We start from the raw sequence: 16,547 nt of genomic DNA, 5'->3' as shown, positions 1-16,547 counted from the left end.
GAAACGTGTCACGCAGGTTTTATGATGCAATAAATCCCCTTTCCTTATCTCAGAGCGTTTGTTGGTTTTTGTGCGGCCTGAGAGCGCGTAGGAATCCTGATTTCTTGCCATATTGACATGCCGGTATTTCTCCGCCGGTTATCGTGCCACCCCTCTACGGGCTAAGATTTCCAGAAGGAGGCTCTTTTCATGATATATATATATGGTCCAGGTATATATATGTGTAATTAAATTCTGGTCCTCAATATTTTTGACATAATATTCTGGTGACATGATATTTTAGTCAAAATTAGGGTGGAATACCACAGGGAGATATAGCACAGTAGAAAGGTGTCATCAGTGGACAAAACAATCTCTATGCAATGAGCATTACTACGCAGATAGGGTACTGGATTTTCTTTTTATACCCAAATATTAAAACATGACAACACATACATATACCAGAACAGCAGGAACTCCAGTTGGACATTACTATATGTGAATGAACGTGGAATATCAGTAACATACTTATGAATGTCAAATACTATTTATCGTTCAAATTAAACTACTGATTATGAATTTTAAACCTGATTTATTCAGATAAATCATTAGAATATTCTTTAGAGAAGAATATGTATTAAGCAATTACCTCCAATATATGCCAACTAATTTGTAGTCTCCATCACAGACTGTAAAGCATCTTTTCTCTTTGTAATCTGAATCTACCCACTTTCAGGTTTACTCTTCCTACGTTTACCATTAGGCAGGGCACCTTATCAGCAGTCGCTGATCTGCAGGCATGCCTACAAAGCTCCCACAGGATGCAGTGAACCAGCTACTACAGCTTGCATTAGTCCCACTCTAAGTACCACAACTCTTTTTCTGCCTTCAAGGCCCCACTCATCCATTTAACTGTCAATGCCTGAATCTAGACTTCATTTTATCCACCCACTAGCAGTCAGAGTTTACGCATCATTATAAAACACATATCTATGCTTTCTATATTGCCTATTGACAGAAAAGTTGTAAGATGTGATTTATTTTGCCACACACCTCGGACAGCAGAGAATGCTCATGCTTGATAGACCCATGCCTTGTTGAAGCATGCATTAGATATGTGGTAGCATGCACTTTGTCATCACTGTACCTTGACACCCAAAGTAGTTACTACCCGTGAGAGCAAAATAGCCACTGTTACAGGTGTCACAAGGCTCACTGCAAACATTCACTTTACAAGGACACTTCCCATCCACCTGTAAAGAAAAGATTGAAATGGGTTACGAGCTTGTTTAATTGGAAACAGACATTTTACTCAAGACTATTTCAGATTACCTGCTGGCATTCTGCAACTCCACTTATGGTTCCCTTTATGTTACACTGGCAGGCTGTAAAGAAGCATTAAAAACATAAAATAAGGATCTCACGTTTATATCTATGAGCTGAGGGTATCTGGTAATGCAAGGTCATAGACCGCGCCCCGTAAGAAGTGCATTTGTTCTGCAAGTGCAGTACTTTGAGTATCCTCAAACATTTTTGTTCTGGCTAGTGCAAAGCTGGCTATAGACTTATTGTTATCAATTCCTCCAAATGTTCACAGAGTGAGCTTTGACTCCACCCAGTGACTTTCATTACAAGACCGGAGGCTACCATTATGCATTATTATTCCTTTAATGCCACTCCACACAGCACTTCAAAGAACATTACATCACAAAACAAAAGAAATCTAGAATAAAACATCCACACAGTATGAGTAGTCCATGTAGTCAACACTCTTACTCTTTAAATGCTGCTCCTCACTCAGATAAGTACTTCTTTATCTTAAAAAACGTTTTAAACTGTTATTGCTATTAACTTAGCTTGTTTAACATTATTTTGGTTTCCAATCTATGGAAACATATTTCCGTTTATTCCCAGTAGTTCTGGTGTTACATTAAATAGCATTGATCATTAATGAGCCTGTTACAAAGCACAACGTGCAACATGTGATTTGTATTTCATGTAGACAGCTTAGTGGCCTGCACATTTTGCTGCAGAGGTTTGTGTGTTACCTGCAGGTCACAAGTTATAATTCTTGTAATATAGGTCTGTGAGTTAGGAGCCAGCATGAAAGAGCTGCATGCAAACTATAAGGCTTAGCAGTAGAAACATGCTGTTTTTTCCTTAATCTTTCTTTATTCTAAGGTTGCTCAGATGGTTCCTTTAGATTTGTGTGTTTAATGTTTCATTCCAGCTCCTGTGAATGGCCTGCAGTGAATGAGGGACTTTGTTATATTTCAAAAAGTACACTAAATCATCACACATTACATTCTTAATCTCACAGGTGTATTGTATGCAGAAACCAATCATTTTACTCGTTTGTTTTTCACTGAAGCAGACTTGTCTTAATGTTTTAGATAGGACTCAAAATGCAAGTCAGAGCTATCGGCTTTTTTTCCGTTTGCATTAATTATTTCTCTTTGGGTGGAGAGCACCCTGTTGACCTGTGAAAATCATATATCAGCCTGTAGATATTTCCTTGAGATACGACCACAATGTGATAAGTCTGAAGTGCATTGTTAATCGTGATAATGCTGACAGGTGAGTGTCTTGGTATAATGCGAAATGTATTTATTTATGTATTTATTTATTTACTTATAGTGGGTTTTTATTATTCACCTACTGTGCTCCAAAGGGCCCCACGGCGCCTGCAGGCAATAATAGTGACAACACAGTTTTGAACAGCAAAAGGTACAAATGTTGTCAATGAGTAGGAAATACAGTTTTCTCTTTTGTATCTAGAGTTTTTACTGACATTTTCACATTACACTTGTTTCAGCGTCCCATTTATGTCAGCTTATCAAATACAATAGTGTTAATTGCACCCACAGTTACGAACCCGTTTGAACACATTACAAAACACCAACAATGAACCATGATATAGTAATTTCCCCCAGTGCTTCTTCCTTCTCCCTACGTCTATGCCCTCTCACCCTTCTCTTCTAGTACCGCTTTTGCACCTCTTGAGCAGCCTTACGTTTTTTTAATAAACGTTTGGGTGGCAGTTTTCAGTATAAACAAGCACCCAAGCAGACTGGAAGCGGAGTGCAAAAAATCACCTCTCCCCACAAGGCTGCAGCTTTGGTAAGGAGGGTCCACATTATTATTGACACAGACGTTTCCAATGCACTTGGGGTGGGGTGTGCACATCATGCACACCTCAGTAAGAGCCTTCAGTCATTCGATTCTGTGCCAACACCTATGCTCCTACATTGCTCCCTCTGTCTTTCCAAGCCCTTGCCTACCTTGGTGTCTGTGCAGATCATTCACATCCAGATTTCTGCAGCCAGTGACTGCTTCCTAATGTCTCTCTGCACAAGGGGCACACACAAACCCCCACCTGCACCCAATGGATACCTATGCACATTTTACCCAATAAGAGGCCCAATAAAGTCATAGGACGGTATATGTAATTTCTCTTTGGGAATGGGCGCAGTCCCAGCACCTTGTATAATTTCAGCTGCTCTATATTTCCACTTGTTTTTTGTAATTGTGTAGCTGTCCTGTAGAACTGCTCACGTCCATATAATGTGTATCCAGTTTACAGCCCTTGATTGGCATTTCTGGCAACCTTCCGATATATTTTATGTAGCATAATTAGGGTGAGATGCTCTTTAATTATATTTAAAATTAGACTTTGCTTCACTCCTTTTTTGTACACCAATGCCCTATCCTATTCCTCATCTGACAATAGCACCCCTCTATCTTTGTCCTATTCAGATTAGCTCATCAGTTCATGTTTCGAGTGGTCCCTTAAGGCACTGGTCTCCCTCCCTGAGTTAAGGACATGAGTTCCTCCAGTGTTGTACACCCTGGCAGTCTATACGGTAATTCCTCCCCTATATCATGTGTTGCTTATAATAACCGTGCATACAACAGGAAACAGGAAATGTTCCCCTCAATCTAGCATCTGTCCCCTTGCATCTTCAAAGGTGTGTAAGACTTCAACCTCAAATATGTCACCTATTTGCTCATGCCTATTGTCTATCCCGACACTCGCCTGGAAACAAAGGAATTCCATTAATGATCTTTCTGGTGACCCGGTCTCAAACTTGCTAAATTAGAGAGACTAGGTGGAATAATTGCCAAGTGACTGACATAATATAGAATGCCAAAATATCGACCTACCAAAATATCGAGGTAAAAATATAGAATGCCAAAATATCGACCACCTATCTCCAAACAGGTAAGTACAAAAACATTGAATCAAAAATATCGATGTAAAAAATATAGTTAGTCAAAATAATGATTTTTTTTAAATGCTTTAAATTAATAAAACATTAATGAAATAATAAATATAATTAACTTAAACATACTTAAAATACTTAAATAACCTTAAAATTAATAAATAATTAATGTAAGCAAAAAAAACATGCAAATTGATTTGCTAATACACATATATATATATATATATATATATATATATATATATATATATATATATATATATATATATATATATATATATATACGTAATATTATTAAAAAAATTACAATATTTTTACCGTAGGATAGCAGAAAGGGTAAAATGTACTATTACCACTCCAGTGAGTGCAACAGTAGGGAAAGCGTTGGTTAGGGTACGTGTAAAAATTACTATTCCCACTCCAGAGAGTGCAACAGTAGGGAAAGCGTTGGATAGCGTAGGGGTAAAAAATACTATTCCAACCCCTACGAGTGCAACAGTAGGGAAAGCGCTGGATAGCGTGGGGGTAAAAATTACTATTCCCACTCCAGAGAGTGAACAGTAGGGAAAGCGTTGGATAGCGTAGTGGTAAAAATTACTATTCCCACTTCAGAGAGTGCAACAGTAGAGAAAGCGTTGGATAGCGTAGAGGTAAAAATTACTATTCCCACTGCAGAGAGTTTAACAGTAGGGAAAGCGTTGGATAGGGTAGGGGTAAAAATTACTATTCCATCTCCAGAGAGTGCAACAGTAGGGAAAGCGTTGGATAGCGTAGGGGTAAAAATTACCATTCCATCTCCAGAGAGTGCAACAGTAGGGAAAGCGCTGGATAGCGTAGGGGTAAAAATTACTATTCCCACTCCAGAGAGTGCAACAGTAGGGAAAGCGTTGGATAGCCTAGAGGTAAAAATTACTATTCCCACTCCAGAGAGTGCAACAGTAGGGAAAGCATTGGATAGCGTAGGTGTAAAAATTACTATTCCAACTCCAGAGAGTGCAACAGTAGGGAAAGCGCTGGATAGCATAGGGGTAAAAATTACTATTCCCACTCCACAGAGTGCAACAGTAGGGAAATCGTTGGATAGCGTAGGGGTAAAAATTACCATTCCCACTCCAGAGAGTGCAACAGTAGGGAAAGCGTTGGATAGAGTAGGGGTAAAAATTACTATTCCCACTCCAGAGAGTGCAACAGTAGGGAAAGCGTTGGATAGCGTAGGGGTAAAAATTACTATTCCCACTCTAGATTGTGCAACAGTAGGGAAAGCGTTGGATAGCGTAGAGGTAAACATTACTATTCCCACTCCACAGAGTGCAACAGTAGGGAAAGCGTTAGATAGCGTAGGGGTAAAAATTACTATTACCACTGCAGAGAGTGCAACAGTAGGGAAAGCGTTGGATAGCGTAGGGGTGAAAATTACTATTCCCACTCCAGTGAGTGCAACAGTAGAGAAAGCATGGGATAGCAGGAGGGTAAAAATTACTATTCCCACTCCAGTGAGTGCAACAGTAGGGAAAGTAAATACTTCATATATAAATAAAAATAAAATAAATAATAATACCAATTACAAATTAATTAAAATACTAAACACTTTTAGATAATATATTAATCAATCAATTAAAAATGCAAATAAAAATTAATTAATAAAAATAATTACCAATTAACAATAAATTAATTAACAATTAGAAAATAATTAAAAATTTGATAAAATAAAAAATAATTTAATAATAGAATTACTTACAATTAAATTACTCCCCACTCTATTCCCCTATAAACCCACAACCCACTACAGAAACTAAATTAATAAAATTAAAATAAGTATCAATTAATACATTAATTAAAATTAATTACCCATTATATTTTAATTAATCACCAATTAATAACTATTTAACAATTATTTCACAATAAATACAAATAAATAAATTAACATATTTAATTATTTATAATTAAATAACTTCCCGCCCTATTCCCCTATAAACCCACAACCCGCTACTGAAAATAAATTACTAAAATTAACATTTTTATCAATTAATCTATTAATTTAAATTAATTACCAATTATATTTTAATTAATTACCAATTAATATTTAATTAATAAATAATAAATAAAAAACAATAAATAAATTAACATATTTAATAATTATAATTATATTACTTCCCACCCTATTCCCCTATAAACCCACAACCTGCTACAGAAAATAAATTACTAAAATTAACATATTTATCAATTAATCAATTAATTAAAAATAATTACCGATTCTATTTTAATTAATTACCAATTAATAATGAATTACCAATTAATTCAAAATAAATACCAATAAATAAATTAACATATTTAATTAATTATAATTAAATTACCTCCCACCCTATTCCCCTATACACCCACAACCTGCTACAGAATTATATTACGCAAAAATTAAATACCATAAAAATAATTAATTAATATAATAATAAAATAAATATACACTTTTCAAACATATACTAACATAAAAAACACTTTATAAATTGATATTAACTTACTTACCTCAAATTCGATATTTGTGTAGTCTATATTCTGTCCATTCTATATTTTTGTAGTCTATATTCTGTCCATTCGATATTATGTCCATTCTATATTTTCTAATTCGATATTAATGCTATCCTATTCAATATTTTTGTAGTCTATATTCTGTCCAGTCGATATTGTGTCCATTCTATATTTTTTAATCGAAATTAATGCAAACTCAATATTTTGACTGTAGACCATGATTGCCAGTCTACTTTTATTGGGGTTTGTAACCGTTATTTGAGTTCCCATGACAAACTCCTAAAAATCCGATTTCCATGCCAGAGGTGTCTGTAAGCCATTCTGGGGAGTGATGTATCTCAGCAGATCAGGCAGTAACACTCAATGCCTGTCACACCCCCTACCTCTCTCATAAGTTACCTTAGAGTTTCGAATTGTATACTTGGGTGAGTACAAGCCCATATCAGGCATAACATCAAATTGTCCAGTTCTCAAACCAGTATCAGTAGGACCAGGCAAAAGACTTCCTGAAATACATAGAGAGAGCTTGGCAACACAGCTAGTTTAATCAGTGCAATCCTGATCATGGTAGTTTGTGGGAGTCTTGACCAAAACTTTATTGAATCATGCATTCTATCCATTTCATAGCTTAGGTTCGACTCAAAGTACTTATCTTCATCTTTTCAATGTTGAGGGATTCCACCGCTTAGGCTTCTGCTGCCTCGTCCAGACTGCCTTTTATATGGGGCATCAACCTCACCTTAAGTATGGAATTATGACTGGGATGCATTCCATTTGATCAATTTCTATTGACTCCTCAACAACTATGAGAAATCTCTTAGCGATGGCTCCAATAAGTATTTTAGTGACTACCAAACGCATCAATAATGGCTATACAATTTGAACTTTGCAACTGCCTCATAACATACCTCCACCGGTTTTCCAGCAGAGTACCACAATAGGCTTGGTAGGACTCAATAGGTAGCCTGCCAAGGCACAAGGTTTATTACCAGTTCACAACCTTCAACGTAACTCTTCTTAAGTCAAAGGGTCATCCAGCTGGCCTCTCTGTTCTGGGGTAGGTGCAGAAATTCTAGCCTTTTTAAACAAACAATGTGCGGTATATTCATTCAGCCTTATTCACTATGTGAGGTCTATGTGTCTGCCATTTGTGTGCAATATATCCCTCCAGCCTGATCCACAAAGCCAAGGATCAGAGGTCTATATGTCACCCTCTCGGATACCCAGGCTAATCTTTTACATGCTGTGTTTTTGTTTACTATCAGTTAGCTTTTTTCTTAACTTAGGTTTATATCAATTTGAACTTACTATGTGATTAATGTCTTAATTTTCTTTATGTCTGACTGTAGTTATGCCAGCTCCCTTTATTACCACTTTTATGGCGTCCCATTCTTTGTCCTTATTGGAAAGGCATCCCCAGTTAATCTCAACGATGCCTGACAGAACTGCACTCATATCTCTGCAGAAAGTGGGGTCTTGAAGGGACTACGCCCTGATCCTACATGTTAGAACTCTTGCTCTATAATATTCCACTTATATTGTAAACAATGAAGGGAGTGGTCTGATATGTTCCATCCCAGGTAATACGAGTCTAAGCACCTATTAGAAATACTGTGCCTGACAAATACATAGTCTATCCTGCTATACTAGCTGTGTGGGATGAATATTAACCCCTCCCATGCTCATGACGGAGCCGCTCCGTCATGAGCATCGGCTGAGCTGTGCTCATGAGGGAGTGGTTCTGTCATGGCCCTGCCACCGCGTCTGCGCGGCGCTGATTTCGCGCCTGCGCGGCGCGTTCTATTGAGCGGGCGGGGCCTTGACGGAACCGCTCCGTCACGAGCACAGCTCAACCGTGGCTCGTGACGGAGCGGCTCCCTCACGAGCATGCGGCCGCCGCTCGCCCCCCCGCCCCCTACCCCCCTAGCGCTGCGGCGGAATTGCCGCCGCAGCGAAGGGGTTAAGAATATATTATGTGGCGTTCCCTCCATACATCTACTAAGAGCAGCCGATTTACAGTTTTTGCAGCTTTTGTGTGAGTTAGGCACATTGCCCAACCCGGGGGAACTCTATTCAGCACTCTTGAAAGGGTATCATTTAAATCTTTAGCCCGGATCATTGACATATCCAACCACATAGAGACTGTTTCCACCAATGTTAAGTATACCTCTTGACCTTTACAAGTGCTATTCAGTAAAATAAACTGCCCATCCAGATCTTGGACCAATAGGGATTTCTTGCTAAGCCAACAGCACTAAATACTGTTGCATATAGATATGGGTTGGGCATTGTAAGTCCTCCACCATTGCTCTGGAAATGGATTGAGCTCAAATGTGATGTCCCTCCAGCACATAGAAATTAAAAAACGAATTAATCAGCTTCAAAAAATCTCTTTTGGGGAATATCATTGGGATCAAATAAAAGACATACAGGTGAGGTGAGTTACATGCACCATTTTAGCAGCACTATATTATTTTTTTAATGAAATAGCCTTTGCCTCGCTTCTGTCTTCCCTTCATTCAGGCCCACATGACACGTGTCGCAATTGGTCAGCTTAGTGTCTAGTTCCAGATGACAATAAATTACAATATTTACTTGTGCAGCTATCCCTATTACTTCTGGATGTTCACTTTCAGGGCAGGCCAACAATGATTCCAATTCCAATAAAACTGAGCCATCACACAAGTATCTCTGCAGCATGGAAATGGTCATGGACAAAGGCGACTCATCCTCTTCAGCAAAGGTGATGGAAACAGATGGTGTAAAGTGATGTCCTCATACAGCTAGGTGAGGTGATCTTGTGCACTTGGGTTGGTGAGGCTCATACTTGTCTACTCACTATATCTGAGCTCTGCATATCCTGGACATTTGCTTTTCACAGGCGGAGGTCTTTCTGGGGGTAAACAGCAGCTCCTCTTCAAGTTATTGGATCCAAGCTTATTCCAGCCTTGGCAGAGAGACAGCTACCAACCAAGTATTATGCCTGAAACACAAGTCTCTCAGCTACTGTGCATGCCACTCACTGAAGAAATCCTGAAACAAGTTACTGGTCAAGTGGGCCTGGATTTATGGGGAGAGCTAACCAATCAACTCTTCTACAACTTTCAAGTTCTTGGGGCCCCTCCAACCAGAGAGCATGGAAACTGCATGATCAGCTCATGCTAGGTCCCTTACAATCGGAGCAACCCATGGGCTGCTTCCAGCCGGGTAAGAAAAATATTTACTGGACCCCAGACAGCAGGAAACACCTCGCAGATATGTAGATCAGGAAGGATTCAGGTATCAAACATCAAAGGGTTCAAGCCTGACATTTCTTTCCACTGCATCAATTTACAGTTGAGTAGGAGGGAAAGAAATATAAATAAGCAGGTTTCAGGTAAGCAGAGACCTGAGAAGCCTCGCACAAAACCCTCCACCATTTTAGGCTGCTACACATACTCGGAACCGTGCAACCTAGGAAAAACACACACACACACAGACCTCACACTCACCTTTTAAATACGCAAATGAGCAGACACACCTTGCATACATATCTCACAAATATGAAAGTAAAAGCTCTAAGTTGAGGGGGACTGGCAGAACCTATTACATGGGGGAGGCCAGTAAGCATCTCCATTGAGGGGAACAGAGCTATCCTTTCATCAAATATCATGCAGGTACCACCTCTAGTTCCACCGAACTTGGTTAAAGATGGCAGCAGCTACTCTTTCAGATGTGTGACATTATGTGCCGCGTCAACCTTAACACACTTCTTTGAAGTTGTAGTCCATGATTAGGGAGAATCCTCAGTGAGCTTGCATGAGTGCTGGACTCACTAAGAAATAAAATTGCAAAAAAACATAGACTGCACAGAACAGGATGCAGGAGAGTGCTCCAGGGCAATGCAGAGACTTCCAATCCCAATAATATGAAGTCTGGTACTGGGAAATCACAGAATAAAAAAATCTGGGATTTACTAGGAGTACTTTTAAAATCCTGGCCAAGTCTGAAGACCAAATTTTTAATAGCCCAACGGAGGCATGCTATAATAAATTACTTCACATTTGCATTTTGCATCTTCAAACTATCATTAGAGTATATCTAAGTCTATACATAAGCATGCATGGATCAATCGAATGACTAAAAAGAATTGGGAAATGTTTATGATTAAACAGTCTGTTTTCTTGTCCATAAATTAAAGTTTTATTAGTAAGCAATCTTACCTATACATCCGTCTGCATGTTCTAAGGCCAAGTTCCAGTATAAAGGTTTGCAGCGGCTGCAGGTTGGTCCCTCAACATTTGATAAACACTGGCAAACGCCCTAATGACAGAGAAGATCATAATACACTGTAATCTTTTGTATGGATACAAAAATTACTAGAATACATTTTTGAATCTGAACAATCTAGGTCGGACATGTAGCAAAGATAGAAAATTCAGCTCAGTTTCCATTTTAGAGGCCCAGAGGTCCTTTTCCAGGGCTTTCTTTGTTATTTTATTGCTATATTGCCGCTCGCAGCCGGACATTGGAGCTGTTGTTTTGGTGACTACGGGGACTACAATAACCAGGAGCCCTGCAAAGTAGCCCACCTGTGCCAGAATCCCGCCAGCAGCGCTACTTCATGGCTCACGGCCCCCCCTTCGCGGGACGTGTGCGGGGCGAAGCCCGGGCCAAGGGAGGGCCCGTTTGAGCCCGTTAGAGCCAGGCAGAGGCAAGGCTGGGCCCCCCTTTAAGGCCTCTGACACCAACGGCGGTCCAGTAAGTGGTCTTAATCATTGTTTCTGCGCTAATTTTAATTGTTCCCCCTTTTTCACTCAAAATGACAGCCCGAGAGGGAAGAGGGAGGAAAGCAGCTGGAACTGGGTATGTTGCAGGAATTCTCGATCAATTTATAACGTGGGCCACATCAGTACTTGCACACGAGATTGCCCTCACGGAACAACGCCTTTCTATGGACCCAGTATTTTCTAAAAGATCATCTTTGGGGGCCATTACGAACGTGTGTTCGCCAGAAAACCATGGCCAGATCGTTTCAGTTATCGGGCCACAGACTGAGAATACAAGTATACAAGAAATCTCAGCATCCTCACCACCCCGTAGCATACTGCCAAAACCGCCAATGAATACAGTAACGGGTCTGGAAGTAGTTCACGAAGAGCCCCGACAATTATCTGAACACTTGCAGGGGGTTGCCTCGTAAAGGAAGCGAGGAGCCACACAAGGAGGTACACAGCAGAAAGGGAATAAGCCCAAGACCTCTAACCCAAGCACCCAGAGAGAGACCCCTAATGCTGACCCCTCAATTACCAAAGGCCCACAAGGATCCCAGTCTGCAGAAAATGCTCCGAATGTGGTTAGGATTGTAACCGCAACTGGATCATTGTAGACTGAGGAAATGTACTGGACAAAAATAGGGGCACTCATAACATGCTGTCTGGAGCCCCTAATGGAAAGACTCTCTGCAATTGAGAATAGAGTTGGGAAGGCGGAAGGACTGATAATGCACACTCTGGGTAGCATTGACCACAAAATAGTGAGCTGTGGTCATACTAAGGAGTCAGGAAGGGAGGGAGAAATGGATGGCGCACCCCGCTCGAACTTTATCGTCCCACCCATTGCGGTTCATGCTGTGCAATCATAGGGCACTAATAAGTCAGGGGGGGAATCGTAAGTAGTGGAAACAAATTTCCTGCAGGGTTACAGGGGGTAATAAGTAATGATAGGGGAAGAAATGAGGCAAAGAAACTGCATCCCTATTTAGATTTGCCCCCAGACTGTACGCCCTATGTCGCTGTCCTGACCGGTGTCCCTGAATTGGAACAGGGTATAGTAGAATCTTATGACCAACTTAAAAACAAGACAATACATTGGCTAAACAGTAATAGATCACTGCCCGAGATGTTCACTGCAAGATCCTCCTTGTGAGGAGAGTGAGATGGGTGGGACACAGGCACAAAAATGTTGCACAGGATTGCATTGTGGTTAATTTCAAAGACCCAAAGGCAGTGCACTATGTCACCCAAGGCCCTCAGACAGGCTCACGATCCAAAATCCAGGTGCAGGATATAAATTATTTCTACACACCAGTAGATTATAGGTTTAACTGTGGGCACTTTGAGACCGATAGGGAGAGGACTGGTCAGACGGGCAGAATGAGAGGTGAGGTCGATGGAGAGAAGAGCGAGTTTCTGGAACACAGAGATACAGGAGAATGAGGAGGGTGGTGGGAGGTGGAAGGTGGCGCTAGAATTCACCCTAGAAGAGATTATCGCGGGTATCCTGGGCCTTACCCGAAATAAGGCTCCGGGACCAGAAGGGATCCCCCGGACCTTTTCTTAAGCAAGGTGGACCTATTGTAGCCAGTTTTAACAAGAGTAATAAACGCTGCCATAGCTTTGGTATCCCCCGCTCATGGTCAACGGCTATAATAGTGCCCATTTTCAAAAAGGGGAACAGAGACTGCCCCCAATGCTATCGTCCTATCTCCCTGATAGACGTGACTGCTAAAGTGCTGGGTCGAGTTGTCTTAAATCGCCTGATGAGCTGGGCTGAGGACCACCACAACCTTACTGATGTTCAGTACGGATTTAGGGCCAACAGATCAACGACAGACCAATGCTTAAATTTATATTTACTAGTGGCAAAATACACCATTGCCAATAATTAAGCGGTTTAATTAGCCTTTATGGATCTTACCGCAGCTTTTGACTGTGTGAACAGGGAGAAGTTGCAGGCCTTAATGTCTAACCTAGGGGTGGACCAAGATCTCATTAAGATCCTGAGAGCTTTGCATTGGAATACATCGGCCAAAGTTAGGTACAATCTGGATGGCGCTAACACCGAGCCTTTTCTTTGCACCAGCGGGGTAAGACAGGGGTGTATTATGGCCCCGTTCTTGTTCTCCCTGTATATCAATGACCTAGAGCAATCGCTAAGAAGCCTAAACGTGGACTCACCCAGAGTAGGCAGTATAGCAATCCCTGTCCTGCTCTATGCAGGTGACGCGGTCCTGTTGGCACTTTCTCCACTGGGACTACAGCGACTGATAGACGGTTTCGTGGATTTTATGACTAGTTTACATTTATCCGCCAACCTGACTAAGTCGTATGTCATGAAGATGGGGACTAAACCCAGACATTTTTTTTCCTATAGAATAGGCGCACTTAGTTTAGCGAAGGTACAGTCTTTCTCGTACCTGGGCATTTTATTCGATAGGGGCTTACATTTTAAATCACTGATTGAGGAACGATGCAATAAGCTAATATCCAGCTCAGGGGCAATAATGAATTTCGGTCGCAGACTGGGGCTATGGTCGCCGGAGCAAATGATGAACCTATACAACTCAATTTGCTAGTCTAAAGCTGTGTATGGGGCAGAATTCTGGGGGATCGCCAACGTCGACAAGCTGCAGATAGAGGAGAACAAATATCTGAGAAGGCTCCTCTAAGTCCCAGATTGCGAACCCTCTTATATTATACATGAAGAACTGGGTGGAGCGTTTATAGAGGACAGGGTGAGAGTAGGCCCCTGTTAGCATGGCTAAAGATCTGGGCTAACCCAGAGGCCAGGCTGACTAAGCACTTAATTATGGATTGCCTGGGGAGGGATAGGGGAATGAATATCCCATGGCTGAAGTACATAAAGGGAGCTTTGGAAAATATTGGCTGTAAGGACCTTTTTCTAATGCCGACCGGTATAACAGGTCGGGGTCAGGCTACGGTAAAGGAGATGGTTATCAAATACAAAGCCTCATCCAGAGAAGTTAGGGACTGGGGCAAACAATCAGTCAAAGCCCATAGTTTAGTGAGGACCTGTGAAGGAATAGAACCTTACCTCGCCCTCATACACAATGCCCAGGATAAATTCTTAATCACACGTTTTAGACTCAACTTTTTACATCACTTACTAGCCGACCCGGGGGATTTTAATAATTCAGTTGAGTCAAAGGGTCCCTGCGGCTGCGATCAATGATCTCGGCAGGATACCCTTCATTTTGTATTATTATGCCCATTTTATTCATTGCCCAGGCGCCGTTTTTTAGTAAGTTTGCTGAAATAAGCCAAATTTAGGCATGCGAAGGAGGCCCTTTTATACTTACAAATGGTCCAAGACCCCCTGACCTTACTTTCTGTGACAAATTTCTTAAGGTTAGCAGTAAAATTAAGAGACACTATAGGGACTCGTTGAGTAAAATACCCCCATAATCTTGACTAACAAGTGGGGGGGAGAAGGGCCCAATGAATTGTAAGAGTAACAGTCTCTGTCCTTTTTAAACTGCACATTATTGTCTTTTTTAATCTGTACTTTTATGGCGTTAATTTAAAATGTCAAATAAAGAATTTTGGATTAGATTGCTATATTTATCTTAAAAATGCAAAACATATCATAGCTTATTTATATAGGCCCCAACTCTTACTTGGGCAGTAAAAGACAGATGTATTCAAGATATGTGTATCTTCAAGGTACATATATGTGGCGTTATTGAATAGTTAATCTATACCTACTTATATATACCTAGCTTCACAAAATTGTGTCAGTCTATTTTTCTGGCTATGATATTTTTGTTAGATTATATTTAATTCACAATATTCTGGTAGAATACCGAAGAAACATGGAGAAAATTGCATTGACAGACCTGTGCTGAAACACTTCAAGTGTATCCTATTAATTCAAACATTCCTGGATCACGTAATGGAATAAATGTCAAAATAGTTCCCTAGATTTTACTTTTCCTAAATGAACAAAATCTAAACAGGTACAGTTCTTCTCTGAGCACAGCCAAGTTTGTTTAGGGATGCTATCACATGGAATTTTGTAAAGTGTTGTGGAATCATAACATGCAAATGCTAGCACTTTTCACCCAACAGAAGCTGCATCTGGTGGCTTAGTGGACTAATGTGTCCACTGTAGGGGGCTGTATTTAATCTCATATTCACACTCAGGTTCAAATCCTGGTGGGTCTGCTCACTCTTTCATTCTTCTGTGGTTGACAAAATGAGTACCATTGAGTTTGGTAACAATAAAAATCTGTTATTTAGCGCCAAGATTCCCTTCTGGGTGAATGTGTGCTTTAGAAATGCACATTCTACGTTATGTTACTATTACTATTTAACATGTTTTTCTGTTTTTTTCTGGACCAAAAATGTGTGTTTCTTTATGGGGAAAAATAGTTAAAGCACATGGGTGTAAAATACTTGGTAGATATTTTCAGAACTAATATAAAGTCAAAATTAAACTTGACCCCCCAAATCCACACACCGAAATGTAGCTCCATTTCAGAATTTTTTTTTCATTAGAGGCTTTTAGCGATGTGACAACTGGTCTGTAATAAGATATTACTTCCTTGTTAGCACGTAGACATTCTCGTCATTGAATCATCATAGAATGGTAATATTACATTTATCTGTAGGCCCCAACAAGGATAATATTTATAGGTTCTTATGTAGGGGTTGAAGTCATCTACGTTTTACAGACTGATAAAACCTTACTCGAGGGCCAGGGTGGCATTGTGAGTTTAGCACTTTCTGCTGATATGTTATGATCTGCAAGCTCTAAGTTGGAACCCGGGCACTTCCAATTTAATGTGCCAGTCTTCTAAAAGTCAGAATATTGATTACAATATCATTAGGCAATAGTAACCTCTGCTACACTTAGTAATTAATGGCAGACATTTGGAATGAAGTGATACATTACAATTAATTATCATTATTATTATTATTACTTACAGTTTGGGGATCAATGGTACCTGCTGGATCACATTCCCCGGGAGAGCCTGGTAATGAGCATAAAAATGAAGGAAAATAAATTGTTAACCAGGAATGAATTCTAAGAACAAGTAGA

General features: G+C 40.2%; 1 protein-coding gene across 1 annotated transcript in view; it reads right to left on the bottom strand.

Annotated features, from left to right (window-relative positions):
- LOC147660957 (laminin subunit alpha-5-like) overlaps positions 1–16,547 on the bottom strand; it is a gene marked incomplete at its 3' end in the record, with an annotated part of 218,421 nt that overhangs the window by 14,498 nt on the left and 187,376 nt on the right. The window contains exons 14-17 of the mRNA XM_086951410.1: positions 16,433–16,479; positions 10,928–11,027; positions 1,312–1,364; positions 1,127–1,232 (exon numbers count right to left, since the gene is read on the bottom strand). Of these exons, the coding sequence (XP_086807536.1) occupies positions 1,127–1,232; positions 1,312–1,364; positions 10,928–11,027; positions 16,433–16,479 (306 nt within the window). The remainder of the gene's footprint in view (positions 1–1,126; positions 1,233–1,311; positions 1,365–10,927; positions 11,028–16,432; positions 16,480–16,547) is intronic.

Source organism: Lissotriton vulgaris, unplaced genomic scaffold, assembly GCF_964263255.1.
Source record: "Lissotriton vulgaris unplaced genomic scaffold, aLisVul1.2 SCAFFOLD_3097, whole genome shotgun sequence".
In the NCBI taxonomy this organism is placed as follows: domain Eukaryota; kingdom Metazoa; phylum Chordata; class Amphibia; order Caudata; family Salamandridae; genus Lissotriton; species Lissotriton vulgaris.
Note: the sequence above shows the minus strand (reverse complement) of the source record. Positions and strands in the feature narration are given on the sequence as shown.